This window comes from Carassius auratus, chromosome 3 (genome assembly GCF_003368295.1).
Source record: "Carassius auratus strain Wakin chromosome 3, ASM336829v1, whole genome shotgun sequence".
Taxonomy (NCBI): domain Eukaryota; kingdom Metazoa; phylum Chordata; class Actinopteri; order Cypriniformes; family Cyprinidae; genus Carassius; species Carassius auratus.
The window spans coordinates 28078414-28097604 of NC_039245.1; the positions used below are offsets into that span (position 1 = coordinate 28078414).

Genomic DNA, 19191 nt, shown 5'->3' on the forward strand with positions numbered 1-19191 from the left:
TTGCTGCTTATTAATAATTAGTAAGCTAGTTGTTAAATTTAGGTATGGGGAAGGATTAAGGGGTCATTCAACATAAGGCACTAATATGTGCCTAAGTACTAATAATCAGCCAACATGCTAGTAATATTAATATTGAGAAATGGCTCTTAAAATAAAGTGCTACCAAATCACTTTTATTTTATTTTTATTTACCTATCTTGATCCACACAGCCATCTAGTGGTTTTGTCCTGATGCTCACCAAGGTTTTGCAGGTTAACATGGTCTACATGGCTGGCTGACACAGTGTCTTTGTGTGTGTGTGTGTGTGTGTGTGTATGTTGTGTGTATGTCATCTTTATCCATTGAAGGACATTCAAATTGTACTTTGACTAAAAGGAATATATAGACTTTGAGACTGTGTGTGTTTGTTGGAGTTGTCATGATGCCATTTTCCTCAGATGAATGGGATTTTTTTTATTATTGTTGCTCTCCATGAGTGTTATCGCCATTCTTTATTGACACACAGTTACAAATCATTAACAAACTATTAGTTTATAGTTATTTCATAGTTTTGTTTGAAGACATAATTTTGATTTTTTTTTACTGAGATAGAGACACAATGTGTTATGTCAATGTGAAAGTGACTATAGTTCAGTGTATGAGTAGTCAAATTTGTCATCATTGTGGTGAGACTCATCCCAGAAATCCAGATTATTAACATTACAAATGTCTGTTCGGGTGATAACAACAAGAATTATGACATAAATTATGTAGATCATCATAAAAAAGCCAAAGCAGAATTTGTCTAGGAGGTAAGCAAATGTCACTTTACTCTGTGCCTCCTTTTCTCCTTTATCCATGTTGTCCAAAAAGTTCACTATTTTCTGGAGCGAGGCCATCTCTGAAGCCAGATTACCAGACTGGGTTGCAATCACACCTTTATCTGGTGACGTAGAAAAAATAATTGATGTTATTGCAATGCAGATCTAATTAAAGGTGAAGTGTGTCATTTGTGCACTACTACAATCACAAAATTAAATCATGAGTGCACCAGCCATTGCCAAATTAACCATGCATTTTTCAAATAAGGTCATTATTTAAAGCAGAAATACACTTCCATTCTATAAGAGAATACCAGTTTTGTTTGTGGCTAACAGTAATATTGGCATTAGAACATAGTTTGGTATGATTTCAAAGTCCCATTTAAGAGCATTCTGCAATTGCTGAAAAAGCAGTGTATGATATTAGATGCTATTGCTCCATGTTTTAATCCTGATTTTAAGTATTTTACTGAAACAATCATATACATTTGTCAATTTCGCTTTCTAAGTAGATAGATATGGTTGGCTTATTATGGGTTAAGGCCTACATTTTTAACAGAAGTAAAATGCATTGCAAATGGCATTACATGGGAACTATAGGCCAAGATATGAGATTATATTTCATATCAGTTTAATTTTTTACAATTAAAAAAAACATACACATTCGCACTCTTTTGTTTGTTTCATAGCTTGAAGCAGAGACATATTGACCTTTGTGCTTCCAGTCATCCCTCACCTGTCTCCTGATCCAGGCTGTCATGTTGTGTTTTGGTGCTGTTTGATGGATGAACCTTAGCAGATCGTCTGCACAGTAAGAAGCTGTCGTCTATAGACAGACGTGTTAGCACTATTGAAGCCAGCGTGCTCATGACCAAACACACCAGACAGAAGCAGAAGTGGTAATCTTTAGAGGAGAAAACAGAGAAAATGCCATCTACTTATTATTGTACATGTTGATGTGATATAGTGCTTTTGACTAATTATTTTGTATCTTTTAAACTATGCTGTCAGAAAATATAATGTAGACATTTTAAACACATTTATCATAAATACAGTGCTAAACCTTATGCAAAGAAAATATAATTCCTTATGAATTATCGTTTAAATTAAAAATACTTTACATCTGCATTGTAAAAATCTACGTACCATCATAAATCTAATGGAGCAGATTTTCTTGTGCAATTTCACTTACGTAGGAGGGGGCTACACTCGCCACTGCTAGGCAAGTGATCACTGAGGATGAGGAGGAACATGGTGAAGCTCAGGACCAGGGTGACCTTAAAAGAGTTGCGTTCTCCCCCTTCAAATGGTAGAGCAAAGCTCACCAGGTCAGTCAGGAGTACCAGTCCACTGGGCAGGATCAGGGTTACAACAGCACTGAAGGGGTTAATCAACAGAGCCACCTGTTCACAGATCAAAAGCAATTAATTAACAAGCGATTATTTCATGTCCTCAATTCACAAGTTATACCATATGACCAAATATTAAAAACGACTGTCTGTCGCAGATTTTTCATCCTAGTTCCAGACCTCATGTAAACAGTCAGAGAAGGAGATTGCTGCATGTCTGAGAAGTCAGTCTTTTGGAATTGTTTATATGGTTCTCGTGGTGTATTTATTTCTGAAAACTGCATATGGTTGTATAATGGTCCATTTCTGCCTTGAGGGCTACAGGTAACATGCTCTCTAGACTCAATACTGTTTATCAGTGGTTGAGAATGGGATGATTTCATTACTTGGAGATAAACACGATTTGATGAATCCACAGTTTTGATCACGTGTGTAGTCTGCCACTCTCCTCGACTGCCGCCAATCAAAGACACATCATCAGTGATCTGGAGAGTGAGCGAGCAAACTGGAGCAAACAAACAAGAGAACATATTCAGGTTATCCTAATTCATACCGCGGGCTGTTGAATGCTTGGATCTGATTGGCTGACCAATGTTCTAAGATGTGCAATTATTTACAGGATAACGCTAAAAATAGTTGCTGTAATTCCACTTTAATCCGGCCATGGGATATTTAAATGAAGTCATTGCCATTCTTTTCAGTGCAAACACATATCATTTTCAATTAAAATAGGCTATTATACACCATATTAACAAAACTCTATTTGCTTGGTTCAAACCATGGAAAGCAGGCACTACTAGTAATCATGTTTTCATAATATAATTAGGAATATTCATCAGTTTAAAAACAAATGGTCATAATCAGTTTAACATTTCAATCTTACCTCTCTGGCTCCATCCATTGATGGCCACAGGGCACGAGCCCTTCACAAAGGGGTAGTTGAAGAGGTTGATTTCACAGCTCACCGTCGTGAACAAAACAACTGAATGCAGCACAGTGCCATCTCGCCGCACCTGCACATCGTTAGTGTACGGCTCCATGCTCGTTTCTATTCTGAGTGCAAACAGATTATGACATTTTAGCAACGTCACAGAGTAACTGTATCAACTATCTGCCTTGATATAAAAATATCTATCACTTCATTCTTAAAAATGCTGGGGTAAATACAACCCAGCGCTGCTATAATATGGACAAACTCAGCAGTTGGGTTGTTTTGACCCAGCAGTTGGGTTACTCCCCAGAGGGTTGGGTTAAACATTTAACCCAGTTTTTGGTTGAAAACAAACCCAATCGCTTTGTTTGTCCATATTTAACCCAGCATTTTTTAGAGTTTTGATATTTTTCCCAATGTTTTCTTCTATATCACAAATGTTTTATATCTATATCTTTTTTATATCTATATTGTGACCAATATATGTCATACATCCGCATCAGTTTTGATACTCACGCGTTGTCCAAAACTATCCGAGGAATCCAGATTTTATCAGCCGGCAAAACAATTGTTGGATATCTCGATTTCTCTTGCATCCATCCAAGATCAGGATCGTTCCACAACTGTAGGACAGAAAATATTATCAGTCTAAGAAATGCATTCTTTAATTTTGTGATTATAAGAATACATTTAGAATTTAGTCAATGTTTTAGTGAAAGAAACAGCTTCTTGTTTTGTTTTACAATGTAACTCATATAACAGTTGTTTGGAATACTTGATTCTGATTGGTTCTGCAAGTAAAAGCATGTACTGTTACATAATTATTGATAAATGTTTAAAACCTGTTAACTGTCACCCGTCCCCTCTGTGGTACGCCTACATTTACTTCACTATATTACAATTAAATCGAATCTAATCTTGACAAACTATATATCGTTGGAAAGGTCTAAGACTCTCAAATATATACTTTACCAATATTTTTTGTTAAAAATAATGTAGGAAAAGTAATCGATTAATTTATGACAAGAGTGCACCCTCAAAAATCTAAATTATAACTGAAGTTTTGACCTTTGTTTAAAAAAAAGACTTCCTCGTTGCCTTTTTCTCTATCACATTTTAGAAATCATCAGAAGTTATATATCACTTGAAAACATAAAATCTCAAAATTCATCCTTTAAAACTCATTTTAAAATCAGACATTGCATTACCATGTAAATGGCACATCAATATCATGTTACAAAATATTTTCATTCATGAATTATAAAAATGTATGTTTGGATCGTGCACTACAAAGTCAATATTCAAAAATGTGAGTAAATTATTGACCAATTGATTTTTCAACATGCTATCAAAATAATCACAATAACAGTAATTTTACACTAGAGTTTACACTCTAAAATATGTAATAGTATTCAGTTAACTAGTATTCAGGAACTCAACTCACCATGTTTACCTTGATACGGCTGGTCATTTTCATGTCCTTTGTATCCTAAAACACGGGAAAAAAATTATTAGGTACAGATTTTATACATATACATATATATGCTTTTTCTAACATCGAAGATGATCAACAAGACGAGAGTGGCACTTACGAAAGACAATGTCTCATACAGTATTGAAGTGATGTTCACTATGATGGTACAGTTATCACTCTGTGGTGCACTAAACAGTTCTTTCTGAACCAGAGAATTTGCCAGACAGCGACGATCACAGGGAGTCTCAGTGGAATTAGCTGCGACAAATGCTATAGGACAAGATAAATGTTTTTATTCATGCACTTGGCAGATGCCTTTATTTAAAGCAAATTTAAATTTCATCAGTTTCTTGCTTTCCCTGGGAATTGAACCCATGACCTTGCTGTTGCTAGCACCGTGATCTACTGTTTGAACTACAGGAAACTGTCAGTAAACTACATGAAAAAGACATTGTAAGAGAGGGAGTTCACTAACTTGAACAGGCAAATAAAACTGAAAGTTTTAGGATTTTGGATAATTTTTTTTTTTTTTTTAAGTGCAGTTATGATACAAATGAATAACATTTAAAATTATGCACTGTTTTTACTCTGACAAAAAAAGGTTTAGAAACATTTTTTACTCAGAAATTGCTAGTAAAATTCACAAACAAAGAAATGCAAAGTAACACACTGGAAATGTGAAATTTTAAAGCAAAAAAAAAAATTTAATGGTATTTTCTTATTTTATTTACCACTTTAAAAATTGACTGAGCATGTTACTATAACTCCCTTTTACAGACGGTCATGCTGGAGAACATTATAATCAGGTTTAAATCATTTCAGAGGGACATGCAAACTAAAACATTCACAAATTCTAGTCAAATCTTACGCTGATTATAAAATTTTTATTATAAAATGCATTTTCACCTATATTAATCTATAAATTCTAATTATATCAACACAGTATTTACATTATATGAGAAAGTTTACTACAACTGGAAAAATAATTTACCAAGAGGAGATGAACAGAGGAGGAGCAACAATGAAATCCTGGGTTGAAGAACCATTTCAGCTCCTACAAACATGAAAAATAAGCATTTCTAAATTATTTTCTCAATATATCTGTTTTAAGCATTTAAAACGGATAACGTTTACCTTTGTTAGAAAACTCCCAGGTCAGATTCCACGATGTTCAGCTGTGACTTCTTTATAGTTTTTGAGTGAAACAAGAATCATTAGTCTCCTTTAAAGGGGCGCAGCTCTTTGAAAACCACATGAATGTTGTTACACAAGACAAACACAATAGACCCAGCTCATATCTGAACCAACTATGTCTATTTAATCTGATCCTATATTTTGTGTAAACTTGTCTTGTTACTAGATCTACAGATGATGAGATTTTGTAAGATCTAAGCATTCAGTTTATTGTTAAACATCACAAAAGAGCACTTATTACCTGCGGGGACAATCAAACAGAGAAATGCATGAGAACAATTATTGCACGTTAGCAAACACTTCCACTAGGTTTTTAATTATGTTTGATTAAATATTGTTTTCATTCCAGCCTGACATTTTAATTATTTCTGTGATGAATTAGAGTTTCACTAATTACAAATAATAAACCAACAGTAGTTTTCCTCCAGGTCTCAGGTTTCCCCTACCATCCAAAAACATGCAGGACAGGTGTAGTGGAGTTCATAGGAGAGTGTGGTTGTGTGTGTGTGTAAGTCAAGTCAAGCCACCTTTATTTATAACAATACAGATTGTGACAAAGCAACTGAACAGCATTAAATAGGAAAATAGTGTGTCAAAAATGCAAAAAGTCAGTTCATCATAAATTTAAATAGTAACTGTTGACGAAATCGCTGGAAATTAAGTGTCAAGTCATCTTTATTGATAAAGCGCTTTAAGCTAAAAAGATAGCGTCAAAGCAACTGAACAACATTCATTAGGAAAACAGTGTCAATAATGCAAAATGATAGTTAAAGACAGTTCATCATTGAATTCAGTGATGTCATTATGCAGCTCAATTCAGTTTAAATTGTATCTGTGCAATCAAGTCAATGATATCGCTGTAGATGAAGTGACCGCAACTAAGCAAGCCAGAGGCGACAGCGACAAGAAACCGAAACTCCATCGGTGACAGAATGGAGAAAAAAACCTTGGGAGAAACCAGGCTCAGTTGGGGGACCAGTTCTCCTCTGACCAGACGAAACCAGTAGTTCAATTCCAGGCTGCAGCAAAGTCAGATTGTGCAGAAGAATCATCTGTTTCCTGTGGTCTTGTCCTGGTGGTCGTCTGAGACAAGGTCTTTACAGGGGATCTGTATCTGGGGCTCTAGTTGTCCTGGTCTTCGCTGTCTTTCAGGGCAGTAGAGGTCCTTTCTAGGTGCTGATCCACCATCTGATCTGGATACGTACTGGATCCGGGCGACTGCAGTGACCCTCTGATCTGGATACAGACTGGATCTGGTGGCTGCGGTGACCTCGGAACAAGAGAGAAACAGACAAATATTAGCGTAGATGCCATTCTTCTAATGATGTAGAAGGTACGGTGTTATGTGAAGTGTTCCCGGTTCTGCTTTACCAAATTAATGCAACCTAAAAATCCTTTGACGGATTTGGATATTAAAAGCATATTAGTATGTTATGTGTAAACCAGGTTAAAGAGATGGGTCTTTAATCTAGATTTAAACTGCAAGAGTGTGTCTGCCTCCCGAACAATGTTAGGTAGGTTATTCCAGAGTTTAGGCGCCAAATAGGAAAAGTGCAGTGTGGACAGGACCGGGCTAATATGGTCATACTTCCTGGTTCTAGTAAGAACTCTTGCTGCTGCATTTTGGACTAGCTGGAGTTTGTTTACTAAGCGTGCAGAACAACCACCCGATAAAGCATTACAATAGTCTAACCTTGAAGTCATAAATGCATGGATTAGCATTTTCTGCATTTGACATTGAGAGCATAGGTCATAATTTAGATATGTTTTTGAGATTGAAAAATGCAGGTTAGAAAAAATGTTTGAAACATTGCTATCAAATAGCACACCTAGGTTCCTAAATGATCACGAAGAATTGACAGACCAGCCATCAAGCCTTAGACAGTGTTCTAGAAGAAAGCTGAATTCAGCATAACAGTGAAAGCTCACACAATGTTTCCTGATGATATCTCCCAAGGGTAACATGTAAAGAGTGAAGAGTAGCGGCCCTAGTACTGAGCTTTGAGGTACTCCATACTGCATTTTTGATCGATATGGTACCTCTTCATTCACTGCTACGAATTGATGGCGGTCATATAAGCACGATTTAAATCATGCTAATGCATCTCTGTTAATGCCAAATATAGTTTTCTAGTCTATGCAAAAGTTTGTTGTGGTCAATTGTGTCGAACACAGCACTAAGATCCAATAAAACTAATAGAGAGATAAACCACGATCAGATGATAAGAGCAGATCATTTGTAACTCTAAGGAGAGCAGTCTCAGTACTATGATACGGCGGGTCATTCTTGCAGGTGTTGTTTATGTTACTATGTTAACTATGTTAGTTGAGATGTGAATATAGCAATAATATGTTATACGTCCTTTTTTTAATTGACTAAAGTACAAAGAAAAGATTTCCAATCTTTTCACTGGCCAACTTTAAATAAGACTTTGTAGAAGATGCTGGCTATTTCCCACTGAGATGTTTCAGAGTAGAATTATCTACTCAAACTTGACCAAATGAAACAATTATATAGTAGTACATCAGGGGACAACACATGCACTTCCTCTCCTCGAGCGCGTGCGTGTTGTTTTAATAGAGTCCGCCAGAGAGCAGCCGATGTCTTTAATTCATCCAGAAAGCAACGAAGAAGACTCACAGTCAGCTGTTGTGTCATCGAGCTGTGGAGTGCACATTTAAATTCAAGAGTTAACAAAGTAGAATTTATAGAAATATATGTATTTTTGAGAATAAAAACTGTGTTCCTTTGTCACTTCAGCAGTAGAAATGTTAAATAAACATTTTTGCGCTATTCTCACCTAGCATACAAGCTATCTACATGAGGAAGTACAGTTAAGTGAAGTATTGTCCGTGCATTAAAGAAAGAAATGAGCAGAAAAAGAGCCCTTATCGCAGACACGTTCTGTTTAACAAAGAGACGCAGATGTGCAGCTGACAGTGAGACAGGTAAGAGGCAAGATGTAATATCTATGGTTTACCTTCATGGTTGCATTTAAAACCCAAGTATGAAACTGATACATCATGACGTTTTCAAATTTTATAAAAACATAGCAGAGGTAATGTTTCAAAAGACCTGCTTAAAATAATACTTGTTTGACTCAATATATAGTTATGAATGCATGCAATTAATTTTCATGTCATTATTCTCCTATTACGTAACTTTACACTGTATCAATTCTGTATCTGAATTTAACTTCAGCCATATGACTGTCTGTGTATGTAAATAATGATCATTTTAATGGCTATACGTATGTAAATATATTGCTATACTCATGTTACTATAGGCTTCAAATACAACATTATACAGCATGTAACTGCTTGAATCTGTTTCTATAAGCATGCTGTATGTTGTTTGTTCAGCAGATGGAGCAGCTGATGTCAGGTCAAGCTTGCAGTATCTCATGACACTGTTTTCACGAAAGCTCTTCAATGATAGTCTTCCACCAGTCGTCTTAAAACATCAGCTGTACAGTTTACACAATGACAAAACCTTAGTGGACAAGCAGGTGGTAAGATCAGATTGCATTGCCTGTATGGATGTATTTATAATAGCCTTAACGCATTCAGAAGCTCTGGTCTTCTCTTTTCCTCATCAGAATGAGTTGAGGGAAAACGGCGAGCTGTTGATGTTCCAGCTGGGGTTTGACTCCGAGGCCTTCGCTTTGGTGTTCGCTGAAGATTACAGAACAAAAGTCCTGCAGGGGGAAGCTGGCAGGGAAACATTGGGAACTGTAGAGAAATTTCTGGCCAAACTAATACCCGGCTGCTCCGATTTGAGTTTCAACAAGGAAAAAATGCTTAATGAGTTCCTCTTCACAGACCGAGAGATTACGTAAGGACGAGGACACAACTATACCTATGTTCTTGGGTGTCTCTTGTACTTACTGTGTCCTTGCAGGCAGCTGGTGAAATCAGGCGTCTTCACTGTGAGGGATGCGGGCAGCTGGTGGCTTTCAATCCCCAACTCTGGCAAATTCATTAAGTACTTCATTAAGGGTAGGGGTTTAACAAGAGACACGCATGCAATGCATTTCCACTTCCTGCTGTTGAATATCCTATTTCCTAACAGGACGCAAAGCTGTTCTCGGCATGGTTAAGAAATCCAGATACGGGGAAATCCTCAGGACTGAATTGGAGGAACGCCGCACTACTTCACAGGTCCAATTCCAGATGAAGTATCACGTTCATGATATAATGGGAGCAGAGTTAGTAGAGTGGTGAGACTGCTGAATCACTGAGTACAGTTGAGTTGTAATAGCGAGGACAAGGTCCGATGTCTAAAATGTGATGTTTTTGTCCATTTGTAGCATAAAGACAACATCAGGGACATTATTACGATATGTGGACTGAAACGAAGAGCTCAACTCTCTTGACTTGAAGTGAACTTTGTCATGTATTCATTGCCATATTATTTTGGTTACAAACAGCAGAATCAACTGTGCACAGTATATATAATAAAATTTTGCCAAACTTCTCAGTGTCAAGTGGATGTTTTCTCACTGTCTTTGTTGGCACCACTCAGGATCGCCACTATTTAAGATGTGTTCTTATGTTGCTGCCATTTAAATGGCATTTACAGCTTAAGACAATTGTGTCTAGAATGGAGTTCATGTTACCACTGCTCCTCCAGCTGCTGAAGGCCAAAATCTGAACTACACAAGGTTTCCAATTGAAACAACACACAACTGTAGGGTTTTATCTGAATTTATGGTTCTGTAAAACAAGTGACATAATCAATACCCCTAAAAACAGGGTTAACATCCAGCTATAACTATGCAGATAGAAATCGCTCGATAGGGTGATCAAAAAATGATGCACATTCTGTATCTGTGCCTCAGGACAGTTCAAGTGTGTATGTAAAAGTGTTAAAAGTCAGAATACTTTATACATGATGTGCTGTTCAATCAACAAGACAAGCAATCGTTTCCAGAATATAAACACATCTGACAGTTACATGTTATTAGTACAGAAAGAAGTCAATGTAATTGGAATAGACCGCATCAAGAGAAAACTAACTTCACATGAACCAATTCCTGTAGTGTACGCTTTGACAAAATTCTTTCTTTTTGTAACATTAGCAAATATAAAAAGTGTCAAAAAGAAAGTTTCTAAAAGTGTTTTAACCAAAAATATAGATATGGCTGTTTTTACTATAAATGCCAAAAAGCATCGAGGTGTTCATATACCGCTAAATTAAGATTGACACTAATTGTCCCATTGGATATTATAAGAAGCCATTATTGAGTGCTGATATTTGGGGATAAAACTAGTTCAGCCCATTCTGAATCCAACAAAACATTTCCTGGCCATGTTTCACCTCAAAACAAAGATGGAAATTATACTTTGATTACACAAAAATAAAGCCTATTTTTAGGATCATTCATTATGATACAGAATATTATGACATTCAATTACAATTAAGCCCATTTTCTCAATCAAAGTTCTCATTATAGTCAAATATTACAGTAAAATTCATACAGAAAATACTTAAAATGTAAATAGATATTTATATATATTGCAATAAGGGAAAACTAATTGTGCTAAAGGTCCTAAAAACAGGCTTCATTTATTTATTTTAAGTATAATTTAGAAGTGAAATGTGGCTAGGACATGTTTTTGTGTATAATTAGTGTGGCCTTAAATTACAGAATAACCCCCCGAAACAAATGGCAAATAGTGTGCACGCAAGAATATAAATCTGTTCGGACACCTCATCCTTTCATTATGAAAACCTCATGTTTCAGAAACAGGTGCGAGGTAATCGGACTTAACTTTATCGCTTTAAACTAAATGGGTTAAACCACTAGACATGGCATTTGCTTCACAGCAGCCAACAGCTAGCTCTGGTTTGCCAAATGGTTGAAGCCCTTTAGGGGGTAAAAAGCAACAAATGTGGTGGACACAGTACCGCCCCCATTTTAATGTAATGCTATTTGGCAGGATCTTCATTTCTTTCAAACAAAGACTGTAAACAAACCTTACGGGTCCTCAATGGAAGGAACCAACTTCAGGACATTGCTAACCATCTAAAAGTTAATATCCCATTAGTCAAAGGCCGCAGGTCATCCAATGGTAAGTGTCTGCCTAAGGGATAGGGGATAGAGTTTTACGAAGTCTGTTGATTAAAGTTTTGTATAAAGTTGTACAGGTAATTACAATGGAAGACATTCTCATTTCCTTTAGAAATACACTTTGGATCACAGCGATCTTTCCTCAGCTCTAGAGCAGCAGGCACTTCCTCCTGTTCTTCTTGACAGGAGGAGGGCAGAGCACGGCTCGGATGGCCTCGTCAAACACCGTCTTCAGACCACGCTGTGTGAGCGCTGAGCACTCCAGATACTTCACAGACCCTGTCAAACAAAGACGAGCACAACCACTTTCAACATAACAAGCATGATGTATGAGAAAACATGGACTCTCCATTCAGAAATCAGCTTCTGAGTTTTTATGCCACAGTAAGGGGCCGTTCACATATCGCGCCTTTTGCGCACTCAAGTTTGTTATTTCCAATGTAGGCGCGCGGTATGTGTGCTCATAATGGAAGCGAGGCGGTCGCGTCGCAAAGCAGGTGCAAAGCGCGTGTTTTTCCAGGCGCGTCCGCACCGCATCGAGTTAAAAACATTTCATGTGACAAGAACTAACCAATCAGCTTCATCCTTTCCCGTAACAACGCTGAAAGCTCAGCCAAGATGAAGGTACAGCTGATCATAGTTGTATATGGATTGCCATTTTGAAATAAATTAAGTAGCAGAGCTACTGCAAGCGATTTTTAGAGCTGCAAATCCATTTATCCTTTGCTCAAATTTCTGCGTCTTTATGTTGTTTTCACACCAAACGCGAATAGAGCGACTGCCGTGAATGATTTCAATGTTAAGTCAATGCAAAGGCACGTTTACGCACGTCTGGAGGTCTCGCAGCGCGAATGAGGCATTGACGCGCAAATTGAGCGTTTCGCGCAAATGGTGCTTTTGTGCATTTAAGCGTTTGACGCGAATTCGCGTCTGCCGCCCGAGTTGAAAATTTGTTACTTTGGCGTCAATTCGCGCCACGTTAACCAATCAGGAGCCTGCTAGGAGTAGGGATGGGTATCGTTAAGGTTTTAAAGGTATTACTACTCTTACCGATACTGCTTAACGGTCCGGTACTTTAACTGTATTCTTATCGGTTCTTTGAAATTGTGTTAGGCAGTCGAAAACTTTGCATTTCTCTCTCTGCACATAATGCACTTTTGAAAGATGCTTTGATAGATTGCTTGTGTTTCCGCCATTACATGCAAAAATGTTGTTGCACTTATGACAACCAGCGTTGTCTGCATCAACTCTAGTGAAGTATAACCACACTTTGGAACATTTTGCTGTCTCCACCATCATCACTCTTTGTATTAAGCAGGAGTTTCGTACTGTAAGGGGCCGTTCACATATCGCGTCTAAAAACGCGTGGAAAACGCTAGGCGCGCCGCTTTCTGATTTTTTTCCCCAAAGCCTTCGGGCACTTGCGCTCCTGAGGAGTCTGCCGTTGCTGAGCAACCATGACCTGCTCTCTCCATGAAGACGCGGAAATTTCAGCAATGGATGAATGGATTTGCAGCACTAAAAACTGCTTGCAGTAGCTCTGCTACTAAATTAATTTAAAAATCCACATACAGCTATCAGCTGTTCCTTCATCTTGGCTGAGCTTCAACGTTGTTACGGAAAAGGTGAGGAAGTTACATGACCTGCGGTGCGCTTGGGGCATTCTGAAAGTTGAGATGTTTTTAACTCGATGCGGTGCGGACGCGCCTGGAAAAAATGAGCTCGTCGCATCGCTTCCATTATGAGCACGCATACCCCACGCCTACATTTGAAATAATGAACTTGAGCGCGCAAAATACGTGATATGTGATACGGCCCCTGCGTGTGTGTGTGTGCCGCGCTTGTTCTTGTTGTGTGTGTGTGTGTGTGACTGACAGACAGCCTCCGCGGCGCGCATGAGACCTCGCAGATCTCACAGACAAAAGTCTGAATATGATTGCACAAATTAGAAATGTTTCGTGAGATAAAATGTGCACGAAAACATTATTAAGCAAAAATACAGAGTACATAAATTTTTTTCCCCCTCCAGTACCGAAAGCAGAACCGATACCGTCAGATCTTACTGATACTACGGTCTTTCATAATTTAGCCCCGGGGCCAGTTTAATACCAGGTTTCGGTACCCATCCCTAGCTAGGAGTCACTCATTCAACATGGAGGAACGACTGATGTTGTCAGTGAGCAGTCAACCGGAGCTATATGACAAAAGTTAATTTTTCTATAGAGACAGGAATAAAAAAAGACAAATGTCAGAAGATCTAGCCGAGGTAAGGCTGCTCTCGGCGGATACATGATACATGATGACGGAGCTCCCGCTGATCGCATGGAGCTCATCTCCGAAATCGGCGAAACACATTTTTTTAAATAGACACTGTCTTTAAATATGAACCGCATATTTGAGTTTAAAACAACTACATTTTCGCCTGAAATACTTTTAAAACTACATTTCATGAATAAAATGGCGGTTGAAAATGCTGAGTGAACTCAGCTGGCAGAAGCCCCCCATGACGTGAAGTTAATTTCATGCACGAATGAAGCGAATGATCTCAAAATGTTAAAGCGGCAAACTAGACAAATTTGACGCTCTATTCGCATTTGGTGTGAACACAGCATTATGGAGAGAGCGCGTCATGGTTGCTTAGCAAAGGCAGATGCCTCAGGGGCGTAACTGCCCGAGTGCTTTGGAAAGAAGGAGAAAGCGGCGCGCCAAGCGTTTTCCACGTGTTTTAGGCGCGATATGTGAACGGCCCCTAATGCAGTAATTTATGAAGGGACATGTTTTTAAATGTACAGGACTCCCCCTACCAATCTCTTTGGTCATGGCCAGGCCCTGAGGGAAGGTGATGGGAGTGAGCTTCTTCTCCTTCAGTTTCTCAATCGTGTCCTTATCTTCTCTCAGATCAAGCTTGGTTCCTACCAGGATGATCGGAGTGTTTGGACAGTGGTGCCTCACTTCTGGATACCACTGAACACACACAACACATTACAAAATCATCTAAACAGGTGAGAAATGCAATGTCAGTCCTGCATGCACTAATTATTTCAAGAAGTAAAGCCTCTGATAGTATTTGCTAGCTTAATTTTACCTTTTACTTTGAAGAAAAAGCACTTACCTTGGCACGAACGTTCTCAAAAGAGGCCGGACTCACAAGGGAGAAGCAGATGAGAAACACGTCCTATGGGACAAAGGCACTCATGATGCACCGATGGAGATTTACAGGTGCATTTCCACTATTTATAGCCAGCAATGTCTCAGACGGACAAGAAATGCTGTTGTTTAAAATTGACAATGTGTATGAGTAAATATGATTATATTTATAAAAACAGACAAGAGGAAATTAATGCATGACTAATGGATATACCGCGAACCCTGTCGACTACAGAGTCACTATTAGTTCATAGTCCAAACATTTGTGGCTGTATATATTACTAGTATGGGGCGGAGTTAAAAAAAAATAATAGCAGTGTGGAAGGATAACTGAAACTGTAATCCATCAAGAGGACAAGTAAGATTTATGTCCACTTTCATGGAAAGGGACAGTGTAAATACAAAGGTCTTTTAGAGCCTGTTTAAATACATGCATACCATAAATTCTTAAAACACACACACACACACACACACACACAGATTGGCACTAAAACCGACACTCTTCATTATCTTGTAAAAAAGTCTGGCTGTGGGTCTGTGATCTTACCGTTTGAGGGTACGACAGGGGCCGAAGTCTGTCATAATCCTCCTGTCCTGCTGTATCCCAAAGACCCAGATTCACTGGTTTCCCATCCACCATCACGTTTGCAGAGTAATTATCAAATCTGTCAACGTAAATGTTAATCAGTGATGTGAAATCATGCTGACTGTAAACAAATGCAGAACTCTCCGGAACACATGATTCTGGGCGGCCGAAGCACAGCTCAGATAAAATATTTCCAGATGAAGGTGCTGGCACTCACACTGTGGGGATGTATTCTCCAGGGAAGGCATTGGTTGTGTAGCTGATCAGCAGACATGTTTTACCCACAGCTCTGGAATGAAGAAGAGAAACACCTCACAACAAGATCGTATCAGGAAGCAGAACTGCTGAAAAACTGGTCTGTCAGAAAAGCTCTCATATCCTCCTGAGAACCAGGAGAAAAAAAGCTTTCTGTATTGAGGTTTTATTTTTATTTTTATGTCATTACATTGTTTAGAACATAAGAAAAAAATGAAAAATACATATATTTTTATTTGTTATGGTTTATTCATTTGCTAGTCCTCTCTAGGAGGACACCAGGACTTAGATTTTTGTTTTATACCAAACTCTGTATAAGGATGATTCTCAGCTATGTTATAAAAGATATAATAAAATGATCAGATATACCATTTTACTTTATGTAATATGTGTGTAAAATTTCCATAAACTGGTTTTTCCATTAAACACAATGTTGTCTATGATTTGCATATTAATGTGCTGTTGGGACAGCATGTTGAAAAAACAAGTGCAATAATGGGAGTAATAACTGGCCATATTTATATAATAATATCCAATATTACATAAGAATATTGATATATATATAATTTATTTTCCTATTCAATTGTTGCATCTCCCATAATGCATAATAAACATGCCTTTAGTCCTGGTGTCCTCTACAGCGGCATAACAGGAAGTCATATTTTGATTTATGACAAAAATATTATCATATTTCCAAAAGGATGTACAGTTTGATCACTAAATGAATGTCAGCCATATTAAAAGAGCAAGCAGAGAAACTTAAAACTGTGAGAGAAATATAATATCCTCTCCAGAGCTGGGTCTCAGGAGGATATGACTAGTACTTCAGGGCTGAGATTTCCAGAATGTGACGTATGTCACTGTGCGGTTCACTTCCTCTCAATCAGCAGGCACAGAATCCATTTCATTCATTTTCGTTTCTTAAAAAGAACTATGTCCTTTAACATGTTAACCATGAAAAAAATATAATCTATAAACAATAGTCAGAATATATAGCACATATATGTATATGTACAAATAGATATACTAACTAAATATTACATAATTACATAAACATGCCATTATGTTTATATTTTTGTTAAGGTTCAATAAACTGTTCCTGTTCCATTATATATATATATATATATATATATATATATATATATATATATATATTATTCAGAGGCCCAAACTGAGCACAAATATGGTATTTGGTGCATTTGCTGATATTAACATATCAATGAGATTTTTATAGCTGTATAGCATACTGTTTACATAAAAAGCCTGTAAATATCAGTTTTCACTCTATATTTCCACTAATATGTCTTAGTAAAATTATTTAACACTTATAGGCTCAAAAGCATGATGCATCACATCTGATACTCACATTTTAACTTTTTTCTTTTTAAATATGTTTTGAGGATAATCAAGTAAAAGTTGCATCAGTCCAGTAAATGTTAACATGAAATAGTACTGACAAAATAAAAGATATTCTTACATTTACTTCAAAGAGTTTACAGCAAAGATGTGTTTTACAAACTGAAGATGGTGGTTTGTCTAAAATGCCTTTTTTTTTTTTTTTAAGTATAAAAACTATAATCCAGATGACAGAAGGCATGTGGTGGATTGCATCCAACTGTTTTATATATATATATATATATATATATATATATATATATATATATATATATACAAAATTTTTGAGCCTGATCAAGTACAGCATATAAACGCAACATATTACATCATGACAGCGAGAGCTACCCAAGCTTGAGGACCACCAGATGGATTGAGTCCATTATAAAGTACAGATCAGTCCAGCCAGGTCTGTGTTTGATGTAGGGGTGTATCTTGATTACAATGCAGATTTCTATAGAAATCTGATGAATAAGTACAACTAATTCTCATGAGACTAGTACTTTAGGGCTGAGATTTCCAGAATGTGACGTATGATTTTGTGCGGTTCACTTCCTCTCACAACTGAAAGCAGTTTTGATTTCAATCAGCAGGTACAGAATAAGAGGTGTGTGAGTACATCTGTGAACCTTTTTTCTGGGTAGACTGCTTAATAACAACAGCAAATAAAATGTCAAATAGATAAATAAAAACATGCAGTAATGTACATGAATCAAGTGCCAACCACAGATAATCAATATAGCATTTCATTTTCTTACAGGTTGAAGGCAGTTTGTGTATAAACTTGGCAAGTCAATGAGAAACTTCTATGTTTAGGAGTTTCAGATCAGCCTTAAAAGTGCAATTATCAACAAGGGTAAACAACTTCAAAGCAAAGAACTAAGATATGTGGAAACCAACACAGGGACGAAGGATGTGTGTTTATAAGACACCACAGTCTGTCCTCTGTGAAGATACTGTGGCACAGTCAGTGCTGGGATCACAACACTGCACTTAAAGTTACTCCGAGAAACTGCTAGATGCTGTCTAGACACGACCAGCGCAACAAAGTGAGCCCAGACATGTTTAGAGTGAGAGAATGTGAGTACAGACTCATCAGAGACCGTGAAGAGACAGTAAAGTGACTCACCCGTCCCCGACGACCACACACTTGATGGCCTGCATGACTTTAACTCGATGTTTACTCTCCCTCCGTGCGAAGTGTATCAAGATCAGTCGAATAAACGACTCCGTTTAATACAACACTTGTTCAGCTGCACAGTGTGACGCTTTTATACAACTTGTTTTCTTCTTTCACTCATTCCCGCACACAGGAATGAAGTCGAGTAAGAAAGTTTAAAGCCACCACCCAGGACAGGAAGCGAGTCCAACAGATTTACAAGCGCACTTCCGCTCGGTCCTCTACAGAATAAAAGTCTTCCAGCTAACACCCATCTTTCCCTGCACTTATTTTGTTTCGTTTTATTTATTTATTTAGTTAGTTAGTTTTAAAACATAGCACATACATCCAGGGGTACAATCACGTTAGGATATATATAAATATATATATATATATATATATATATATATATATATATATATATATATATATATATATATATATATATATATATATATATATATATAAAGCAAAAATAAAGTTGAAGTTAAATGAAACATGACAATGTTTACAAATATGAACACATTTTACATATTTTTGTTATTGTTTTTTTAAACTTTTAATTTAAAAATTTTTAATTTAAAAATGTCACATTTACAGAATCGTTCAACAGATTATTTTGAGTTGATTCTTTTTCGTTTTTGATTCTCGAAATAATAACTCTTACGAGCCGGTTCGCTCAGTGGAGTCTCCCACTTGTTTTAATTCATTAGCATTTGTTCAATTAATTATTTAACGTTCATTTGAGGGAATCAAACTAAGTTTAAGCTGATCTACTTTCTTATCCTTCAATTTTCCTGGTTTAGAAAGAAGTGCACTTATTTTGAAG

General features: G+C 37.2%; 3 protein-coding genes across 4 annotated transcripts; 1 reads left to right on the forward strand and 2 right to left on the reverse strand.

Annotated features, from left to right (window-relative positions):
- Window positions 1-448: 448 nt before the first annotated feature.
- Window positions 449-5904, reverse strand: LOC113042147 (5-hydroxytryptamine receptor 3A-like). Its single transcript, XM_026200742.1, has 10 exons — window positions 5690-5904; window positions 5547-5609; window positions 4674-4825; window positions 4526-4570; window positions 3598-3704; window positions 3034-3203; window positions 2537-2655; window positions 1994-2204; window positions 1538-1705; window positions 449-923 (listed from the first exon to the last, which is right to left on the reverse strand). The coding sequence occupies exons 2-10, from the start codon at window positions 5599-5601 to the stop codon at window positions 625-627; spliced, it is 1326 nt and encodes a 441-aa protein (XP_026056527.1). The 5' UTR covers window positions 5602-5609; window positions 5690-5904; the 3' UTR covers window positions 449-624.
- A 2446-nt stretch (window positions 5905-8350) lies between these two features.
- LOC113053262 (serine/threonine-protein kinase 19-like) lies at window positions 8351-10232 on the forward strand. 2 transcript variants are annotated; one of them, XM_026218137.1, is made up of 6 exons: window positions 8351-8698; window positions 9113-9261; window positions 9349-9584; window positions 9651-9748; window positions 9822-9969; window positions 10060-10232. In XM_026218137.1, the coding sequence occupies exons 1-6, from the start codon at window positions 8620-8622 to the stop codon at window positions 10100-10102; spliced, it is 753 nt and encodes a 250-aa protein (XP_026073922.1). In that variant the 5' UTR covers window positions 8351-8619; the 3' UTR covers window positions 10103-10232. The 2 variants fall into 2 exon arrangements, with proteins under 2 accessions (XP_026073922.1, XP_026073931.1); XM_026218146.1 differs by having other exon boundaries at window positions 9116-9261.
- A 206-nt stretch (window positions 10233-10438) lies between these two features.
- Window positions 10439-18590, reverse strand: LOC113053272 (ras-related C3 botulinum toxin substrate 1-like). Its single transcript, XM_026218157.1, has 6 exons — window positions 18333-18590; window positions 15774-15845; window positions 15518-15635; window positions 14936-14998; window positions 14628-14787; window positions 10439-12102 (listed from the first exon to the last, which is right to left on the reverse strand). The coding sequence occupies exons 1-6, from the start codon at window positions 18365-18367 to the stop codon at window positions 11972-11974; spliced, it is 579 nt and encodes a 192-aa protein (XP_026073942.1). The 5' UTR covers window positions 18368-18590; the 3' UTR covers window positions 10439-11971.
- Between the last annotated feature and the right edge of the window lie 601 nt (window positions 18591-19191).